This window comes from Monomorium pharaonis, chromosome 1 (assembly GCF_013373865.1).
Source record: "Monomorium pharaonis isolate MP-MQ-018 chromosome 1, ASM1337386v2, whole genome shotgun sequence".
NCBI lineage: Eukaryota > Metazoa > Arthropoda > Insecta > Hymenoptera > Formicidae > Monomorium > Monomorium pharaonis.
The window spans coordinates 22,998,584-23,017,358 of NC_050467.1; the positions used below are offsets into that span (position 1 = coordinate 22,998,584).

The window sequence follows — 18,775 nt, forward strand, 5'->3', positions numbered from 1 at the left end:
CGCGAATACTGAGCCGACGGCAGGAGAACAAAGTTTAGAAAAATAATTAATTAATAAAATTATTTATCAAAAACGCATGGAAATGGTCGGGGCTATGCGAGAATTAACGAAAACTATCATTGGAATAATAATTGACTCTGTTTGCATCTCATACTTCTGCTGAATGCAGTGACAGGAGTCAGAATGGAATATTGTTGAAAAATAATTAATTAATGGAATTGTTATTTAAACCTATGAAATAGGTCGAAACTGTGCGAGAACTATTGAAAATTGTAACAAAAGTGATCGAAACAGCACTTTGCACGTCTCGCGAATATTGTGCCGACGGCAGGAGAAAGATATTTCGAAAAATAATTAATTAATAAAATTATTTATTACAACGCATGGAAATGGTCGGGGCTATGTGAGAACTAGCGAAAATTATTGTAGAAATAATGATTGACTCTGTTTGCATCTCATACTTCTGCTGAATGCAGTGACAGGAGTCAGAATGGAATATTGTTGAAAAATAATTAATTAATGGAATTGTTATTTAAACCTATGAAATAAGTCGAAACTGTGCGAGAACTACTGAGAACTGTAAAAAAAGTGATCGAACAGCACTTTGCGTCTCGCGAATACTGAGGCGACGGCAGGAGAACAAAGTTTAGAAAAATAATTAATTAATAAAATTATTTATCAAAACGCATGGAAATGGTCGGGGCTATGCGAGAATTAACGAAAACTATCATTGGAATAATAATTGACTCTGTTTGCATCTCATACTTCTGCTGAATGCAGTGACAGGAGTCAGAATGGAATATTGTTGAAAAATAATTAATTAATGGAATTGTTATTTAAACCTATGAAATAAGTCGAAACTGTGCGAGAACTACTGAGAACTGTAAAAAAAGTGATCGAAACAGCACTTTGCGTCTCGCGAATACTGAGCCGACGGCAGGAGAACAAAGTTTAGAAAAATAATTAATTAATAAATTATTTATCAAAACGCATGGAAATGGTCGGGGCTATGCGAGAATTAACGAAAACTATCATTGGAATAATAATTGACTCTGTTTGCATCTCATACTTCTGCTGAATGCAGTGACAGGAGTCAGAATGGAATATTGTTGAAAATAATTAATTAATGGAATTGTTATTTAAACCTATGAAATAGGTCGAAACTGTGCGAGAACTATTGAAAACTGTAACAAAAGTGATCGAAACAGCACTTTGCGTCTCGCGAATACTGAGCCGACGGCAGGAGAACAAAGTTTAGAAAAATAATTAATTAATAAAATTATTTATCAAAACGCATGGAAATGGTCGGGGCTATGCGAGAATTAACGAAAACTATCATTGGAATAATAATTGACTCTGTTTGCATCTCATACTTCTGCTGAATGCAGTGACAGGAGTCAGAATGGAATATTGTTGAAAAATAATTAATTAATGGAATTGTTATTTAAACCTATGAAATAGGTCGAAACTGTGCGAGAACTATTGAAAACTGTAACAAAAGTGATCGAAACAGCACTTTGCGTCTCGCGAATACTGAGCCGACGGCAGGAGAACAAAGTTTAGAAAAATAATTAATTAATAAAATTATTTATCAAAACGCATGGAAATGGTCGGGGCTATGCGAGAATTAACGAAAACTATCATTGGAATAATAATTGACTCTGTTTGCATCTCATACTTCTGCTGAATGCAGTGACAGGAGTCAGAATGGAATATTGTTGAAAAATAATTAATTAATGGAATTGTTATTTAAACCTATGAAATAGGTCGAAACTGTGCGAGAACTATTAAAAATTGTAACAAAAGTGATCGAACAGCACTTTGCACGTCTCGCGAATATTGTGCCGACGGCAGGAGAAAGATATTTCGAAAAATAATTAATTAATAAAATTATTTATTACAACGCATGGAAATGGTCGGGGCTATGTGAGAACTAGCGAAAATTATTGTAGAAATAATGATTGACTCTGTTTGCATCTCATACTTCTGCTGAATGCAGTGACAGGAGTCAGAATGGAATATTGTTGAAAAATAATTAATTAATGGAATTGTTATTTAAACCTATGAAATAAGTCGAAACTGTGCGAGAACTACTGAGAACTGTAAAAAAAGTGATCGAAACAGCACTTTGCGTCCTCGCGAATACTGAGCCGACGGCAGGAGAACAAAGTTTAGAAAAATAATTAATTAATAAAATTATTTATTACAACGCATGGAAATGGTCGGGGCTATGTGAGAACTAGCGAAAATTATTGTAGAAATAATGATTGACTCTGTTTGCATCTCATACTTCTGCTGAATGCAGTGACAGGAGTCAGAATGGAATATTGTTGAAAAATAATTAATTAATGGAATTGTTATTTAAACCTATGAAATAGGTTCGAAACTGTGCGAGAACTATTGAAAACTGTAACAAAAGTGATCGAAACAGCACTTTGCGTCTCGCGAATACTGAGCCGACGGCAGGAGAACAAAGTTTAGAAAAATAATTAATTAATAAAATTATTTATCAAAACGCATGGAAATGGTCGGGGCTATGCGAGAATTAACGAAAACTATCATTGGAATAATAATTGACTCTGTTTGCATCTCATACTTCTGCTGAATGCAGTGACAGGAGTCAGAATGGAATATTGTTGAAAAATAATTAATTAATGGAATTGTTATTTAAACCTATGAAATAGGTCGAAACTGTGCGAGAACTATTGAAAACTGTAACAAAAGTGATCGAAACAGCACTTTGCGTCTCGCGAATACTGAGCCGACGGCAGGAGAACAAAGTTTAGAAAAATAATTAATTAATAAAATTATTTATCAAAACGCATGGAAATGGTCGGGGCTATGCGAGAATTAACGAAAACTATCATTGGAATAATAATTGACTCTGTTTGCATCTCATACTTCTGCTGAATGCAGTGACAGGAGTCAGAATGGAATATTGTTGAAAAATAATTAATTAATGGAATTGTTATTTAAACCTATGAAATAAGTCGAAACTGTGCGAGAACTACTGAGAACTGTAAAAAAAGTGATCGAAACAGCACTTTGCGTCTCGCGAATACTGAGCCGACGGCAGGAGAACAAAGTTTAGAAAAATAATTAATTAATAAAATTATTTATTACAACGCATGGAAATGGTCGGGGCTATGTGAGAACTAGCGAAAATTATTGTAGAAATAATGATTGACTCTGTTGCATCTCATACTTCTGCTGAATGCAGTGACAGGAGTCAGAATGGAATATTGTTGAAAAATAATTAATTAATGGAATTGTTATTTAAACCTATGAAATAGGTCGAAACTGTGCGAGAAACTATTGAAACTGTAACAAAAGTGATCGAAACAGCACTTTGCGTCTCGCGAATACTGAGCCGACGGCAGGAGAACAAAGTTTAGAAAAAATAATTAATTAATAAAATTATTTATCAAAACGCATGGAAATTGGTCGGGGCTATGCGAGAATTAACGAAAACTATCATTGGAATAATAATTGACTCTGTTTGCATCTCATACTTCTGCTGAATGCAGTGACAGGAGTCAGAATGGAATATTGTTGAAAAATAATTAATTAATGGATTGTTATTTAAACCTATGAAATAGGTCGAAAACTGTGCGAGAACTATTGAAAACTGTAACAAAAGTGATCGAAAACAGCACTTTGCGTCTCGCGAATACTGAGCCGACGGCAGGAGAACAAAGTTTAGAAAAATAATTAATTAATAAAATTATTTATCAAAACGCATGGAAATGGTCGGGGCTATGCGAGAATTAACGAAAACTATCATTGGAATAATAATTGACTCTGTTTGCATCTCATACTTCTGCTGAATGCAGTGACAGGAGTCAGAATGGAATATTGTTGAAAAATAATTAATTAATGGAATTGTTATTTAAACCTATGAATAGGTCGAAACTGTGCGAGAACTATTGAAAATTGTAACAAAAGTGATCGAAACAGCACTTTGCACGTCTCGCGAATATTGTGCCGACGGCAGGAGAAAGATATTCGAAAAATAATTAATTAATAAAATTATTTATTACAACGCATGGAAATGGTCGGGGCTATGTGAGAACTAGCGAAAATTATTGTAGAAATAATGATTGACTCTGTTTGCATCTCATACTTCTGCTGAATGTAGTGGACAGGAGTCAGAATGGAATATTGTTGAAAAATAATTAATTAATGGAATTGTTATTTAAACCTATGAAATAAGTCGAAACTGTGCGAGAACTACTGAGAACTGTAAAAAAAGTGATCGAACAGCACTTTGCGTCTCGCGAATACTGAGCCGACGGCAGGAGAACAAAGTTTAGAAAAATAATTAATTAATAAAATTATTTATCAAACGCATGGAAATGGTCGGGGCTATGCGAGAATTAACGAAAACTATCATTGGAATAATAATTGACTCTGTTTGCATCTCATACTTCTGCTGAATGCAGTGACAGGAGTCAGAATGGAATATTGTTGAAAAATAATTAATTAATGGAATTGTTATTTAAACCTATGAAATAGGTCGAAACTGTGCGAGAACTATTGAAAACTGTAACAAAAGTGATCGAAACAGCACTTTGCGTCTCGCGAATACTGAGCCGACGGCAGGAGAACAAAGTTTAGAAAATAATTAATTAATAAAATTATTTATCAAAACGCATGGAAATGGTCGGGGCTATGCGAGAATTAACGAAAACTATCATTGGAATAATGATTGACTCTGTTTGCATCTCATACTTCTGCTGAATGCAGTGACAGGAGTCAGAATGGAATATTGTTGAAAAATAATTAATTAATGGAATTGTTATTTAAACCTATGAAATAGGTCGAAACTGTGCGAGAACTATTGAAAACTGTAACAAAAGTGATCGAAACAGCACTTTGCGTCTCGCGAATACTGAGCCGACGGCAGGAGAACAAAGTTTAGAAAAATAATTAATTAATAAAATTATTTATCAAAACGCATGGAAATGGTCGGGGCTATGCGAGAATTAACGAAAACTATCATTGGAATAATAATTGACTCTGTTTGCATCTCATACTTCTGCTGAATGCAGTGACAGGAGTCAGAATGGAATATTGTTGAAAAATAATTAATTAATGGAATTGTTATTTAAACCTATGAAATAGGTCGAAACTGTGCGAGAACTATTGAAAACTGTAACAAAAGTGATCGAAACAGCACTTTGCGTCTCGCGAATACTGAGCCGACGGCAGGAGAACAAAGTTTAGAAAAATAATTAATTAATAAAATTATTTATCAAAACGCATGGAAATGGTCGGGGCTATGCGAGAATTAACGAAAACTATCATTGGAATAATAATTGACTCTGTTTGCATCTCATACTTCTGCTGAATGCAGTGACAGGAGTCAGAATGGAATATTGTTGAAAAATAATTAATTAATGGAATTGTTATTTAAACCTATGAAATAGGTCGAAACTGTGCGAGAAACTATTGAAATTGTAACAAAAGTGATCGAAACAGCACTTTGCACGTCTCGCGAATATTGTGCCGACGGCAGGAGAAAGATATTTCGAAAATAATTAATTAATAAAATTATTTATTACAACGCATGGAAATGGTCGGGGCTATGTGAGAACTAGCGAAAATTATTGTAGAAATAATGATTGACTCTGTTGCATCTCATACTTCTGCTGAATGCAGTGACAGGAGTCAGAATGGAATATTGTTGAAAAATAATTAATTAATGGAATTGTTATTTAAACCTATGAAATAAGTCGAAACTGTGCGAGAACTACTGAGAACTGTAAAAAAAGTGATCGAAACAGCACTTTGCGTCTCGCGAATACTGAGCCGACGGCAGGAGAACAAAGTTTAGAAAAATAATTAATTAATAAAATTATTTATCAAAACGCATGGAAATGGTCGGGGCTATGCGAGAATTAACGAAAACTATCATTGGAATAATAATTGACTCTGTTTGCATCTCATACTTCTGCTGAATGCAGTGACAGGAGTCAGAATGGAATATTGTTGAAAAATAATTAATTAATGGAATTGTTATTTAAACCTATGAAATAGGTCGAAACTGTGCGAGAACTATTGAAAACTGTAACAAAAGTGATCGAAACAGCACTTTGCGTCTCGCGAATACTGAGCCGACGGCAGGAGAAACAAGTTTAGAAAAATAATTAATTAATAAAATTATTTATCAAAACGCATGGAAATGGTCGGGGCTATGCGAGAATTAACGAAAACTATCATTGGAATAATAATTGACTCTGTTTGCATCTCATACTTCTGCTGAATGCAGTGACAGGAGTCAGAATGGAATATTGTTGAAAAATAATTAATTAATGGAATTGTTATTTAAACCTATGAAATAGGTCGAAACTGTGCGAGAACTATGAAAACTGTAACAAAAGTGATCGAAACAGCACTTTGCGTCTCGCGAATACTGAGCCGACGGCAGGAGAACAAAGTTTAGAAAAATAATTAATTAATAAAATTATTTATCAAAACGCATGGAAATGGTCGGGGCTATGCGAGAATTAACGAAAACTATCATTGGAATAATAATTGACTCTGTTTGCATCTCATACTTCTGCTGAATGCAGTGACAGGAGTCAGAATGGAATATTGTTGAAAAATAATTAATTAATGGAATTGTTATTTAAACCTATGAAATAGGTCGAAACTGTGCGAGAACTATTGAAAACTGTAACAAAAGTGATCGAAACAGCACTTTGGCCGTCTCGCGAATATTGTGCCGACGGCAGGAGAAAAGATATTTCGAAAAATAATTAATTAATAAAATTATTATTACAACGCATGGAAATGGTCGGGGCTATGTGAGAACTAAGCGAAAATTATTGTAGAAATAATGATTGACTCTGTTTGCATCTCATACTTCTGCTGAATGCAGTGACAGGAGTCAGAATGGAATATTGTTGAAAATAATTAATTAATGGAATTGTTATTTAAACCTATGAAATAAGTCGAAACTGTGCGAGAACTACTTGAGAACTGTAAAAAAAGTGATCGAAACAGCACTTTGCGTCTCGCGAATACTGAGGCGACGGCAGGAGAACAAAGTTTAGAAAAATAATTAATTAATAAAATTATTTATCAAACGCATGGAAATGGTCGGGGGCTATGCGAGAATTAACGAAAACTATCATTGGAATAATAATTGACTCTGTTTGCATCTCATACTTCTGCTGAATGCAGTGACAGGAGTCAGAATGGAATATGTTGAAAATAATTAATTAATGGAATTGTTATTTAAACCTATGAACTAGTCGAAACTGTGCGAGAACCTACTTGAGAACTGTAAAAAAAGTGATCGAAACAGCACTTTGCGTCTCGCGAATACTGAGCCGACGGCAGGAGAACAAGTTTAGAAAAATAATTAATTAATAAAATTATTTATCAAAACGCATGGAAATGGTCGGGGCTATGCGAGAATTAACGAAAACTATCATTGGAATAATAATTGACTCTGTTTGCATTCTCATCCTTCTGCTGAATGCAGTGACAGGAGTCAGAATGAATATTGTTGAAAAATAATTAATTAATGGAATTGTATTTAAACACTATGAATAGGTCGAAACTGTGCGAGAACTATTGAAAACTGTAACAAAAGTGATCGAAACAGCATTTGCGTCTCGCGAATACTGAGCCGACGGCAGAGAGAACAAAGTTTAGAAAAATAATTAATTATAAAATTATTTATCAAACGCATGGAAATGGTCGGAGGCTATGTGAGAACTAAGCGAAAACTTATTGTAGAAATAACTATTGACTCTGTTTGCATCTCATACTTCTGCTGAATGCAGTGCAGGAGTCAGAATGGAATATTGTTGAAAATAATTATTAATGGAATTGTTATTTAAACCTATGAAATAAGTCGAAACTGTGCGAGAACTACTGAGAACTGTAAAAAAGTGATCGAAACAGCACTTTGCGTCTCGCGAATACTGAGGCGACGGCAGGAGAACAAGTTTAGAAAAATAATTAATTAATAAAATTATTTATCAAAACGCATGGAAATGGTCGGGGCTATGTGAGAACTAAGCGAAACTACATTGTAGAATAATAATTGACTCTGTTTGCATCTCATACTTCTGCTGAATGCAGTGACAGGAGTCAGAATGGAATATTGTTGAAAAATAATTAATTAATGGAATGGTTATTTAAACCTATGAAATAAGTCGAAACTGTGCGAGAACTACTGAGAACTGTAAAAAAAGTGATCGAAACAGCACTTTGCGTCTCGCGAATACTGAGCCGACGGCAGGAGAACAAAGTTTAGAAAAATAATTAATTAATAAAATTATTTATCAAAACGCATGGAAATGGTCGGGGCTATGCGAGAATTAACGAAAACTATCATTGGAATAATAATTGACTCTGTTTGCATCTCATACTTCTGCTGAATGCAGTGACAGGAGTCAGAATGGAATATTGTTGAAAAATAATTAATTAATGGAATTGTTATTTAAACCTATGAAATAGGTCGAAACTGTGCGAGAACTATTGAAAACTGTAACAAAAGTGATCGAAACAGCACTTTGCGTCTCGCGAATACTGAGCCGACGGCAGGAGAACAAAGTTTAGAAAAATAATTAATTAATAAAATTATTTATCAAAACGCATGGAAATGGTCGGGGCTATGCGAGAATTAACGAAAACTATCATTGGAATAATAATTGACTCTGTTTGCATCTCATACTTCTGCTGAATGCAGTGACAGGAGTCAGAATGGAATATTGTTGAAAAATAATTAATTAATGGAATTGTTATTTAAACCTATGAAATAGGTCGAAACTGTGCGAGAACTATTGAAAACTGTAACAAAAGTGATCGAAACAGCACTTTGCGTCTCGCGAATACTGAGCCGACGGCAGGAGAACAAAGTTTAGAAAAATAATTAATTAATAAAATTATTTATCAAAACGCATGGAAATGGTCGGGGCTATGCGAGAATTAACGAAAACTATCATTGGAATAATAATTGACTCGTTTGCATCTCATACTTCTGCTGAATGCAGTGACAGGAGTCAGAATGGAATATTGTTGAAAAATAATTAATTAATGGAATTGTTATTTAAACCTATGAAATAGGTCGAAACTGTGCGAGAACTATTGAAAACTGTAACAAAAGTGATCGAAACAGCACTTGCGTCTCGCGAATACTGAGCCGACGGCAGGAGAACAAAGTTTAGAAAAATAATTAATTAATAAAATTATTTATCAAAACGCATGGAAATGGTCGGGGCTATGCGAGAATTAACGAAAACTATCATTGGAATAATAATTGACTCTGTTTGCATCTCATACTTCTGCTGAATGCAGTGACAGGAGTCAGAATGGAATATTGTTGAAAAATAATTAATTAATGGAATTGTTATTTAAACCTATGAAATAGGTCGAAACTGTGCGAGAACTATTGAAAACTGTAACAAAAGTGATCGAAACAGCACTTTGCGTCTCGCGAATACTGAGCGACGGCAGAAGAAAAGATATTTCGAAAAATAATTAATTAATAAAATTATTTTATTACAACGCATGGAAATGGTCGGGGCTATGCGAGAATTAACGAAAACTATCATTGGAATAATAATTGACTCTGTTTGCATCTCATACTTCTGCTGAATGCAGTGACAGGAGTCAGAATGGAATATTGTTGAAAAATAATTAATTAATGGAATTGTTATTTAAACCTATGAAATAGGTCGAAACTGTGCGAGAACTATTGAAAACTGTAACAAAAGTGATCGAAACAGCACTTTGCGTCTCGCGAATACTGAGCCGACGGCAGGAGAACAAAGTTTAGAAAATAATTAATTAATAAAATTATTTATCAAAACGCATGGAAATGGTCGGGGCTATGTGAGAACTATCGAAAACTGTCGTAAGAATAATGATGGAAATTGTTACTTCACGCTTCTCGCGAATGCGGTGCCGACGGTCGGAATAAAATATGTTGAAAAATAATTAATTAATGAAACTGTTAGTAAAAAGTGTACCCCGGGGCCATGCGTTGGAGTATAATGTACTAGATAACTAGATAATAGCGCGCTATGGACGGGCAGACAAAAGTATTACTGAAATAATGTACTTACTGCTCTCGTTCGCAGCGGTCCACAGCGATCGTCCTGAAGCAGAGAGGAAGGCAACGGCGAAGATAATCCTGAAGCAGCGAGGAAGGCAACGACGATGCACTTCACATACCACACCACACCACACCACACCACACCACACACACACACACACACACCACACACACGAGACGATCGCGATATTCTTTTTCGATAGACGAGCAGCGTACATGTTCACTCCCGAAGCTTCGCGACTCAACTGACCCACCGACCCCCTCTCGTCAGGCAACTGAGCTCAGTCCGCGCGGACTGCCCGGAACCGTCGAAGCGTTTGAAAGAGGGGAAGGAGAGAATAGTAGGCGGAGCTAGTAGCTGATTGGCTACCGTGAGTCGCCGGACTCGGGATGTCGCGGAAAAGGGGAGATAATCGCTTCTTGGAAATCGTCGATTTCCGAGAAGTTTCCGCTTCGATGCTTCGGGTAACCGTTTCTCGGAAATCGTCGAGGGGACTGGCGCCTGAGTGGCGCCTCGCTTTTTTTTGACGACAGAAAAAACTTCAAGGACAAGCATCCCGGAGTCTCAACGATTTCCGAGAAGCGATTATCCGAAGCATCGAAGCGGAAGCCTCGTTTTTTTTCGATGACGGAAAAAACTTTGGGACAAGCGTTTGCACTTAAAATCAAATAGGTCGAACGCGATTTTCGAGGAATTCTATTCAATCACTATTTTCGTTCACATGAAAAAAGATTTACTTACAATTAAAACTTAAAACAGTGGTATGCTGTGTGACTTCACGAAACGAAACCCGAAAGTAGCGCCAAGAATCGAGGCACACTAAACAGAAGTAAATCAATTCGCTCCTAGAGTTTTGTATCTCTGTCTGTATGATTGCGCGACAATTAGTAAAGTTTTATTATTGGCACGATCGACATTCTACCGAACGGATTGCGTACCCTCCTCGAGCGAATACGCGCACATGAAAACTTTGCCCGGAACGAAAATCAACATGGCATGAAAATGGCACTCCCGCGCCGGTCGGACATTTTGTCGATTCCGTGCGTTGTCTCGCGTGTTCAGAATTCATTGTGCGCAGGTACGGTGTTGTGTTGAGAATGCCGTCGCGCTAACAGACGACCCGCGAGCCATGTGAAATCGTACGTAACAGAGGTCGTATTCATGTGTAAAGCGCGGCATCGTGCGTTTGCCTTCGGTTTCGAGTGAAGTGTTTGCTCGGAGGGCATACATTCGGTAGAATATCGCTAGTGCCAATTAAGTAAAGTGCTACTTGGTGCTACTAGTCGTCGTGCGAGCATACGAAATTCTCAAAACGAATTTGTCTCCGTTTGTTGTATCTCGGCGCGTATTTTATTCAAATGGTTTTCCTCGGCCTGCGTTTTCACGAAGTTACGTACACAGTTACGTGACGTCCCGCCACTTTCGTGTTGATTTTCGTTCCGGGCAAAATTTAGTGTACGCGTATTCGCTCGAGGAGGATACGCAGTCCGTTCGGTAGAATGTCGATCGTGTCAGTAATGAAACTTTACTAGTCGTCGCGCAATCATACAGAGATACAAAACTCTGGGAGCGAATTGATTTACTTCTGTTTAGTGTGTCTTGACGTGCCGTACTTTTAACGTATTTTTCCAAATGTAACGGTCGAGCCAAGTAAAATTCTCGCGGTTTACGTTTTACTCGTGTGTGATATATTATCCGTAATATCGGGAGTGCCGAATAAAGTATCGGGCGATCGTTATTAATGTGCGTATTCGAGAATAACAGGATGATGTCAGAAGAAAGTGGCATCCATGATGGATTCGAGCGACTCGGTATTCCGAAAAAGGAATGTAGCAGTAGCAGCAGCAGCATCAGCAGCAGGAGCAGCGACAGCAATCGGTGAGTGAATTTTTATCATGATATGTGGAACAAAATGATATGTGATAACGTGATGCGAGATAAAATATTGGTTCTGTTCCTTGCTATATCTGTACAGAGTCAGTATTGCATAAAACAGATTTAAAATATGAATGCATATAATTGTAAATTTTACGGGTATAGCATAAAACAGAACCAAATAAACGTGGATATAGCATAGAAGAGACCCAAAAAGTCATGCACATTATCTACGGGATTCATAGATATTTCACTACATAGTTCAATGTGCACATTTTGTGCACATAGAGGTACTGATGGATGAAAACACCTAAAACGACGCGATGACCGCTCTCATCAGGTTCCTCTCAGTTCTAACTTACTGCATCAGTGCAGCAGTGCACCGAAAAGAACAGACCATTTATTACACCTTGCGCGCTTGGGTCGCAGTGGTGGCACCAGAGTTTAATCTTAACCTATCTTAACTTGCGTATAAAATTGGAGTTAAACATGTCACATTGCCGATACCGATAATAACAGCATGCACAATTTGTTGGACGAGAAGATCATCGATCTGGAAAATTGTAGAAAATTAGTCAAATCATATATCGATTTAGTAAGGAACTCTTTGTAGTAAAAGTCGCCTTATCTGTAATGTTGCAACTGTTGGAACTTGTAATTTACTTTCAGCACCTGTACAGTGCTGCTTTGTTTTGGGCTGACAAAGTGGTTTCGCTGAGTAATGAGGGACCCGAAGGATATATGCACTCTAGCGCAATGTATGTATCTCATGAAACAGTATCATCGTGCTGGCACATCTTATAAAGAGATATGGATTAGAGAAGGTAATTTCATTAATCACCAATGTCACCTGGATAGTTTTCTTATTGCTGTCATACTTTTTAATGAAAAAAAATAAAGATATAAGATATTGTTTGTGTACTCAATACTGCCACGCATTTATTTATATAATATTCTTAATTTAACATTAAAACATTTTTATTACATAATGCTTTTATACTTTTTTATTCTAATATTACAATTGACAAAAATAGCAATAATTGAGACAGTTGTCTTTCTTATTTACAAAACGTTAATCTTTATGTTCAATAATTTCTGTTGGGACAGAGCGATGTGATGTGCCATTACCTAACCGTGAGGTGTCTGTTTAGAAGCAAAGGAATATAACGATGCTCTTCAAGTCATTAACGAATCTGAAATATGTACAAACATAACGCAAGCGGGTATTACCTTCGCCGATCGCACGGATATTTTTCAGGATGCTCCAAAAAAATGTATGAATAATTTATATATATATATATATATATATATATATATATATGTTTATAATAATGTATTAACTCATAAGTGTTCATAAGTGTGACTTTTGACATAAGTGCTTTTATTTTAAGGCTTCTGCATACACTTTTGCATAATGCATAACGCATAAGAGTATCAGTCACAATCAGAATCATCTATTTCCCTCCTGAGGACAAAAATAACGAACCCTCTAATTAGTTAATTTCTTTTATTGCGTTATACAAAAGTGTGTGGCAGCAACTTTTATTTGTATTATAAACTGAAACATTTTAAATGTAAAATAATAATTTTTTAAACATAAGGAATTAAAAAATATATATTTTTAAAAATGTTATTACAAAATTTATGGAGTAAATTTACAGTTTTGCTTGAATAAATTGATCTCTATACAAAAACGGGTTAATTTGTATATCATCTTAATCACTATATAATTAGAGTAAGATAATATACAATTTTTACAGGTGCAAAGTTCATATTATACGTGAAAGGGAGAGTTTACGAAGCTATGGATAATAGAGCAGTGGCAACAGAATGTTATAAACAGGCTTTACAATGTGACGTTTATTCATACGAAGCGTTTGAGGCCTTGGTGCAAAATCAGATGCTTTCAGCTTCGGAGGTATATTAATTCTTTCAGATTTGGTATAATTTTCTCGGTTATCATAATCAAAATCATAAATGTATAATTATTAATTTAGAGCGGGAATTATTGGAGTCCTTGCCATTTGCTGAACAATGTACGAAAGGCGAAGCGGAACTTTTGCGATTGTTGTATGATAGTAAATTAAAGAATATCAAGAACAAATACAAAGCAGTCGTTAACTACGTGTAGTGTAATGGGAATTTTCCGTCACTGAAAGATTGGCGGACAATTTGGACATGGAAGTCGCGAAAAGCTGAAAGATTATATTATAATTGTGAACTATCATCAATGTTTCTCGCTTACAGAAAGTAAGTAACACTTCTACCAAAATCTTACTTTTGTGTTACCAATAACAAAATCTAACGTGATATTTTTTATGTTCAGAATTTTGAAGAAAGATCCATATCACAATTCCTGTCTCCCAGTGCACATTGCCTGTTTAGTTGAGCTTAAAAAAAACTAATGGTGAGTTTACCGTTGTATCGTAATAAATGAATAAATGGTATGCTAGAACTCGTTAACATTGAAACTTTATTCTTTAGCTCTGTTTTATCTGGCACATAGATTGGTTGATTTATATCCGGAAATGGCGTTGGCATGGTTTGCGGTTGGATGCTATTATTACACCATAGGTAAGTGATTACTGTCATTAGTAATATTCCTTTTCAGCAAAATTAGACTAATAATAGCAGAAAAGATTCTTTCTGAGTCGGCATTTGATTTTGGCAGTGATTCTACAGCATTCAAAAGAGATTTTCAAATGGGAAATTGATCACTGCGTTGAAAAATTTTTTCCACATTTCATCCAAATTTAACATTATAAAATTATCTTTTTCTATTTCTGTAAAATTTTGATGTAAAGCAAACCATTCTTTTTTTAATCCGTTATCATCAAACCCGCTAAAAGTTTTAGCAATGAAAGAAACATCATTAAATGATGTTTGTCTATTAGGATCACGTAATGCTGTCTCTGCTTCAAAAACTTTTATTTGGACAAGAATGGATCATTTATTGGTAGTTTTTTAGAAATTTCTTGAGCAGCAGTAATGTAAAATTGCAAACAGTTCTGTCGAACATTTGCAACTACATCTACGTGTCCTTCTGTAATCAATCCATCAAGATATTTTTCACATTCAGTTCCTAAATATATTTCGTTTAATGATTTTTGATGTTCTATATTTGAAAAATCAAAATTAATATTTACATAATTTAAAAACTCTGTTTTTAAAAAAGGTTTACAATCATGGTTAGGAACTGAAGTGATTTAGGTTGTAATAGATGTATTCTTGTTTCCAATGCTTGAAAGAAAGTGTTAAACGTATTAAAAAAATGTAAAATATGTTTTAAAAATAATAAGTATGCTTTTACATCAAATTTTTGCATAATATCTAATAAATATTCGCCAGTCTTTGTCTTTTCATTAATAACAGTTTCTTGTAAAAAAAGCTTGATAGTATCCCAATATTCTAAAAGTCTCTCAATACACAAATGCCGAGAAAGCCATCGTGTATCGGATAACTTTAGAATTTTGCGGTTTGTTTCCTGAAAACATTCACAAAATTCTTGAAAAATAGCAGATCGCTTGGGACTATTGTTAATAAAAGTTGCTATTTTTTTAATAAATTCCTCGCAATAGTTTGGAATCTTACTGCATGCAGCATGTGCAACTAACGCGGCGGAATGACATGGGCAAGACAATGTTAAAACATTTTTACAAATGTTCCCAAGCTTAGTTTTAAAAGATGAATTTTTGCCTGTCATTACAGATGCATTATCACATGATAAGGCAACAATGTTTAGAAATGGAATTTGTAGTTTATACATTACATTTCTAAATGCCTCAAATAACTTTTCCGCGTTGCTATTTCTTGCATCAATATCAATTAATTTGACTAATTGCGAGCGAACATCTAATGTTTCAGGATCAACATACCGACTATGAAACGTCATCCATTTGTTATTAGTAATATCAGACGTTTCATCAATAAAAATGGTAAATTTATTATTTTGAAGAATGTCAACAACACGATCGGTTTCAACTGGACATAACACGTTTGAAATTATTTTATTACATTTAGTCCGACTCATACTCATAGCTTCTAATACTTTAGAATCTTTTCCTATCTGTTGAAAAAACGAGAGAATATCTTTTGCAGTTTGATGAGAAATATTTTTGTCGGCGATAAACGCAGCATATTTAATTTCTGCTTCTTTCTTTCGCTCATCAAACGACAAAAGTGACTCGTCTGTAATGTTAATATCTTGGTCTGTTTTCTTTCTTTCTTTATTTATATCTGTAGTAATTTTTAAATGTGTTATAGAATCTGCATGACGATAAATGTGCCATAAACTAGCATCCATGTATTTTTTGCAAAATTCGCAAAAAAATAAGGTTTTATCATGCGATGCTTCGCGTAACCATGGTTTAAATATTTCAATATCTAACCATTCTTGTCGGAATTTTTGTTTTGTCTGAGAAATACGTTTCTTTACATCGTCATTTTTTGATAAAGAAAATTTAGTTTTTTGCAGATTTTCTTTGTGACATGTAGAATTTGCATGTCTTGAAATACGTGTATTACAAGAAAAATTTTTCTTACATATGGTACAATGAAAAAGATTATCATTTAACGCTACTTTACGTATCCAAAATTTATATTCATTGTCGCTAAGCCAAGCTTCTTGAAAGCTTCGCTTATTTTTCTTCTCTAATGGTTCGCACATTTTGATAGACAATAGAAAAGAAACCAAACAAAGAATCAACGAAAGGAAAAGAATTAAAAAAAGGAGAATAAATAACGGAAAAATATATAAAAGTTTCTCTTATTTACAATCGAAACTTTCAACTCGAACTCAACTTTCTCAATGTAACGTTATTAACAAAATGTACTTACGTTCAAAACGTTAACGTTAACGTTATAAAAAGAAAATATTACCAAAACACTGTGAAATAAAATAACACAAACAAATCACGATCTCGTGCTATCTGCACAATAGTCAAACGACAAATGAGACTCGCACTCACACAATCAAGAACCAGCCGCGCGACGCTCAGCGCAGCACATGTACGCGATTCTCAATTGTTTATCATAGCGTTGCCGTTTTGCTCACTTGGGAAGCGACTACCATGGCAGACGGTGTGTCCCGTGAGTAATGAATTAATTTATTATTCTTTTTTCTGCGTTCTAATGAAATTTACTTTTATATTATATTGTACATTTTCTTATATTACTAGAATCCGAGGAAGCTGCTTCGATGCAGCAGTTGTTGCAACAGCTGCTACAGCAGCAGCAGCAGCAACAACAACAGCAGCAGCAACAACAACAAGAACAGCAGCAGCAACAACAACAACAGCGACAACATCAAGAGGAAATGCAACGAGCGTTGCAGTTCCTCTTTGATGAGCTGCACAAGCAGCAGCAGCAGCAACAGCCGCAGCCGCAACAGCCGCAGCCGCAACAGCCGCAGCCGGAACAGCCGCAACAGCCGCAGCCGCAGGAGATGCAGCCACAGCCGCAGCCGCAGCAGCTACGGCCAAAACGTAAAGTATTTTACATTATTTCTTATTAATATAAAAAATTATTTTATTTTAATAACATATTTATTTATTTTTAGGAAAAAAAAGAGGTGCCGGCCGCGCGCGGGCCCGCTGGCGAGCCCAGCGGGGCTTTTGGGGTGCTGGCCGAGGCGGTGACCGAGGTGGCAACGATCGAGGTGGCGGCCAAGGTAGCGGCCGAGGTGGCGGCCGAGGTGGCGGCCGTGGTGGCGGCCGAGGTGGTGGCCGAGGTGGTGGCCGAGGTGGTGGCCGAGGTGGTGGCCCCACATACATATACAACTACAAATATTACAACATATCGTAAAAATAAATATTATAAAAAATACTTTAAATCTTTTAAATATCTTTTATTCCTTTCATTATTCCTTTCCTTTATATAAATTAAATGTGGTATAATAAGGCTACTGGCGAAGGTCCACGTAAAAAAACCTAACGCGCTATTAGTGGCACCTCATGGGTGGCGTGGAAGCCACTTAAATAATTAAATAAAGCATTAAACAGGTCTGGTAAGCTAGACTTTACATCTATAAATAATAGATGTGTTTAAGCAACAATTAAAAACTAGTCTGGCATGCTAGACCTCACATCTATAAATAATTGATGTGTTAAAGCATTAAACAGGTCTGGTAAGCTAGACTTTACATCTATAAATAATAGATGTGTTTAAGCAACAATTAAAAACTAGTCTGGCATGCTAGACCTCACATCTATAAATAATTGATGTGTTAAAGCATTAAACAGGTCTGGTAAGCTAGACTTTACATCTATAAATAATAGATGTGTTTAAGCAACAATTAAAAACTAGTCTGGCATGCTAGACCTCACATCTATAAATAATTGATGTGTTAAAGCATTAAACAGGTCTGGTAAGCTAGACTTTACATCTATAAATAATAGATGTGTTTAAGTAACAATTTAAAACTAGTCTGGTATGCTAGACCTCACATCTATAAATAATTGATGTGTTAAAGCATTAAACAGGTCTGGTAAGCTAGACTTTACATCTATAAATAATAGATGTGTTTAAGTAACAATTTAAAACTAGTCTGGTATGCTAGACCTCACATCTATAAATAATTGATGTGTTAAAGCATTAAACAGGTCTGGTAAGCTAGACTTTACATCTATAAATAATAGGTGTGTTTAAGTAACAATTAAAAATTAGTCTGGTATGCTAGACCTCACATCTATAAATAGATGTGTTAAAAATTTCAATAAATTAAATGTGGTATAATAGGGCTACTGGCGAAGGTCCACGTAAAAAAACCTAACGCGCTATATAGTGGCACCTCATGGGTGGCGTGGAAGCCACTTAAATAATTTAAA

At 35.3% G+C, this 18,775-nt stretch overlaps 2 protein-coding genes and 1 long non-coding RNA gene across 3 annotated transcripts; all 3 read left to right on the forward strand.

Moving 5' to 3' along the window:
- Positions 1-12,711: 12,711 nt before the first annotated feature.
- Positions 12,712-14,038, forward strand: LOC118646609 (cell division cycle protein 16 homolog). Its single transcript, XM_036289863.1, has 4 exons — positions 12,712-12,775; positions 13,103-13,225; positions 13,712-13,869; positions 13,949-14,038. Exons 1-4 carry the CDS (start codon positions 12,712-12,714, stop codon positions 14,036-14,038), a joined length of 435 nt encoding a protein of 144 aa, XP_036145756.1.
- Positions 14,039-14,113: 75 nt separating this feature from the next.
- LOC118644993 lies at positions 14,114-14,540 on the forward strand. The gene is made up of 3 exons (XR_004962754.1): positions 14,114-14,201; positions 14,278-14,358; positions 14,436-14,540. It is a non-coding gene; the product is annotated as an uncharacterized LOC118644993 (long non-coding RNA).
- A 2,575-nt stretch (positions 14,541-17,115) lies between these two features.
- LOC118644995 (putative cyclin-dependent serine/threonine-protein kinase DDB_G0272797/DDB_G0274007) lies at positions 17,116-18,484 on the forward strand. Its single transcript, XM_036285108.1, has 2 exons — positions 17,116-17,434; positions 17,509-18,484. Exons 1-2 carry the CDS (start codon positions 17,149-17,151, stop codon positions 17,751-17,753), a joined length of 531 nt encoding a protein of 176 aa, XP_036141001.1. The 5' UTR covers positions 17,116-17,148; the 3' UTR covers positions 17,754-18,484.
- The last annotated feature ends 291 nt before the right edge of the window (positions 18,485-18,775 follow it).

Excerpts from the sequence above, each read along its gene's own strand:
- LOC118644995 (XM_036285108.1), top strand. The coding sequence starts at position 17,149 with ATGCAGCAGTTGTTGCAACAGCTGCTACAGCAGCAGCAGCAGCAACAA. Across the intron at positions 17,435-17,508 it reads GCAGCAGCTACGGCCAAAAC|GAAAAAAAAGAGGTGCCGGC; the intron begins GTAAAGTATTTT and ends ATTTATTTTTAG.
- LOC118646609 (XM_036289863.1), top strand. The coding sequence starts at position 12,712 with ATGTATCTCATGAAACAGTATCATCGTGCTGGCACATCTTATAAAGAG. Across the intron at positions 12,776-13,102 it reads AGAGATATGGATTAGAGAAG|AAGCAAAGGAATATAACGAT; the intron begins GTAATTTCATTA and ends GTGTCTGTTTAG. Across the intron at positions 13,870-13,948 it reads AGATGCTTTCAGCTTCGGAG|AGCGGGAATTATTGGAGTCC; the intron begins GTATATTAATTC and ends TTATTAATTTAG.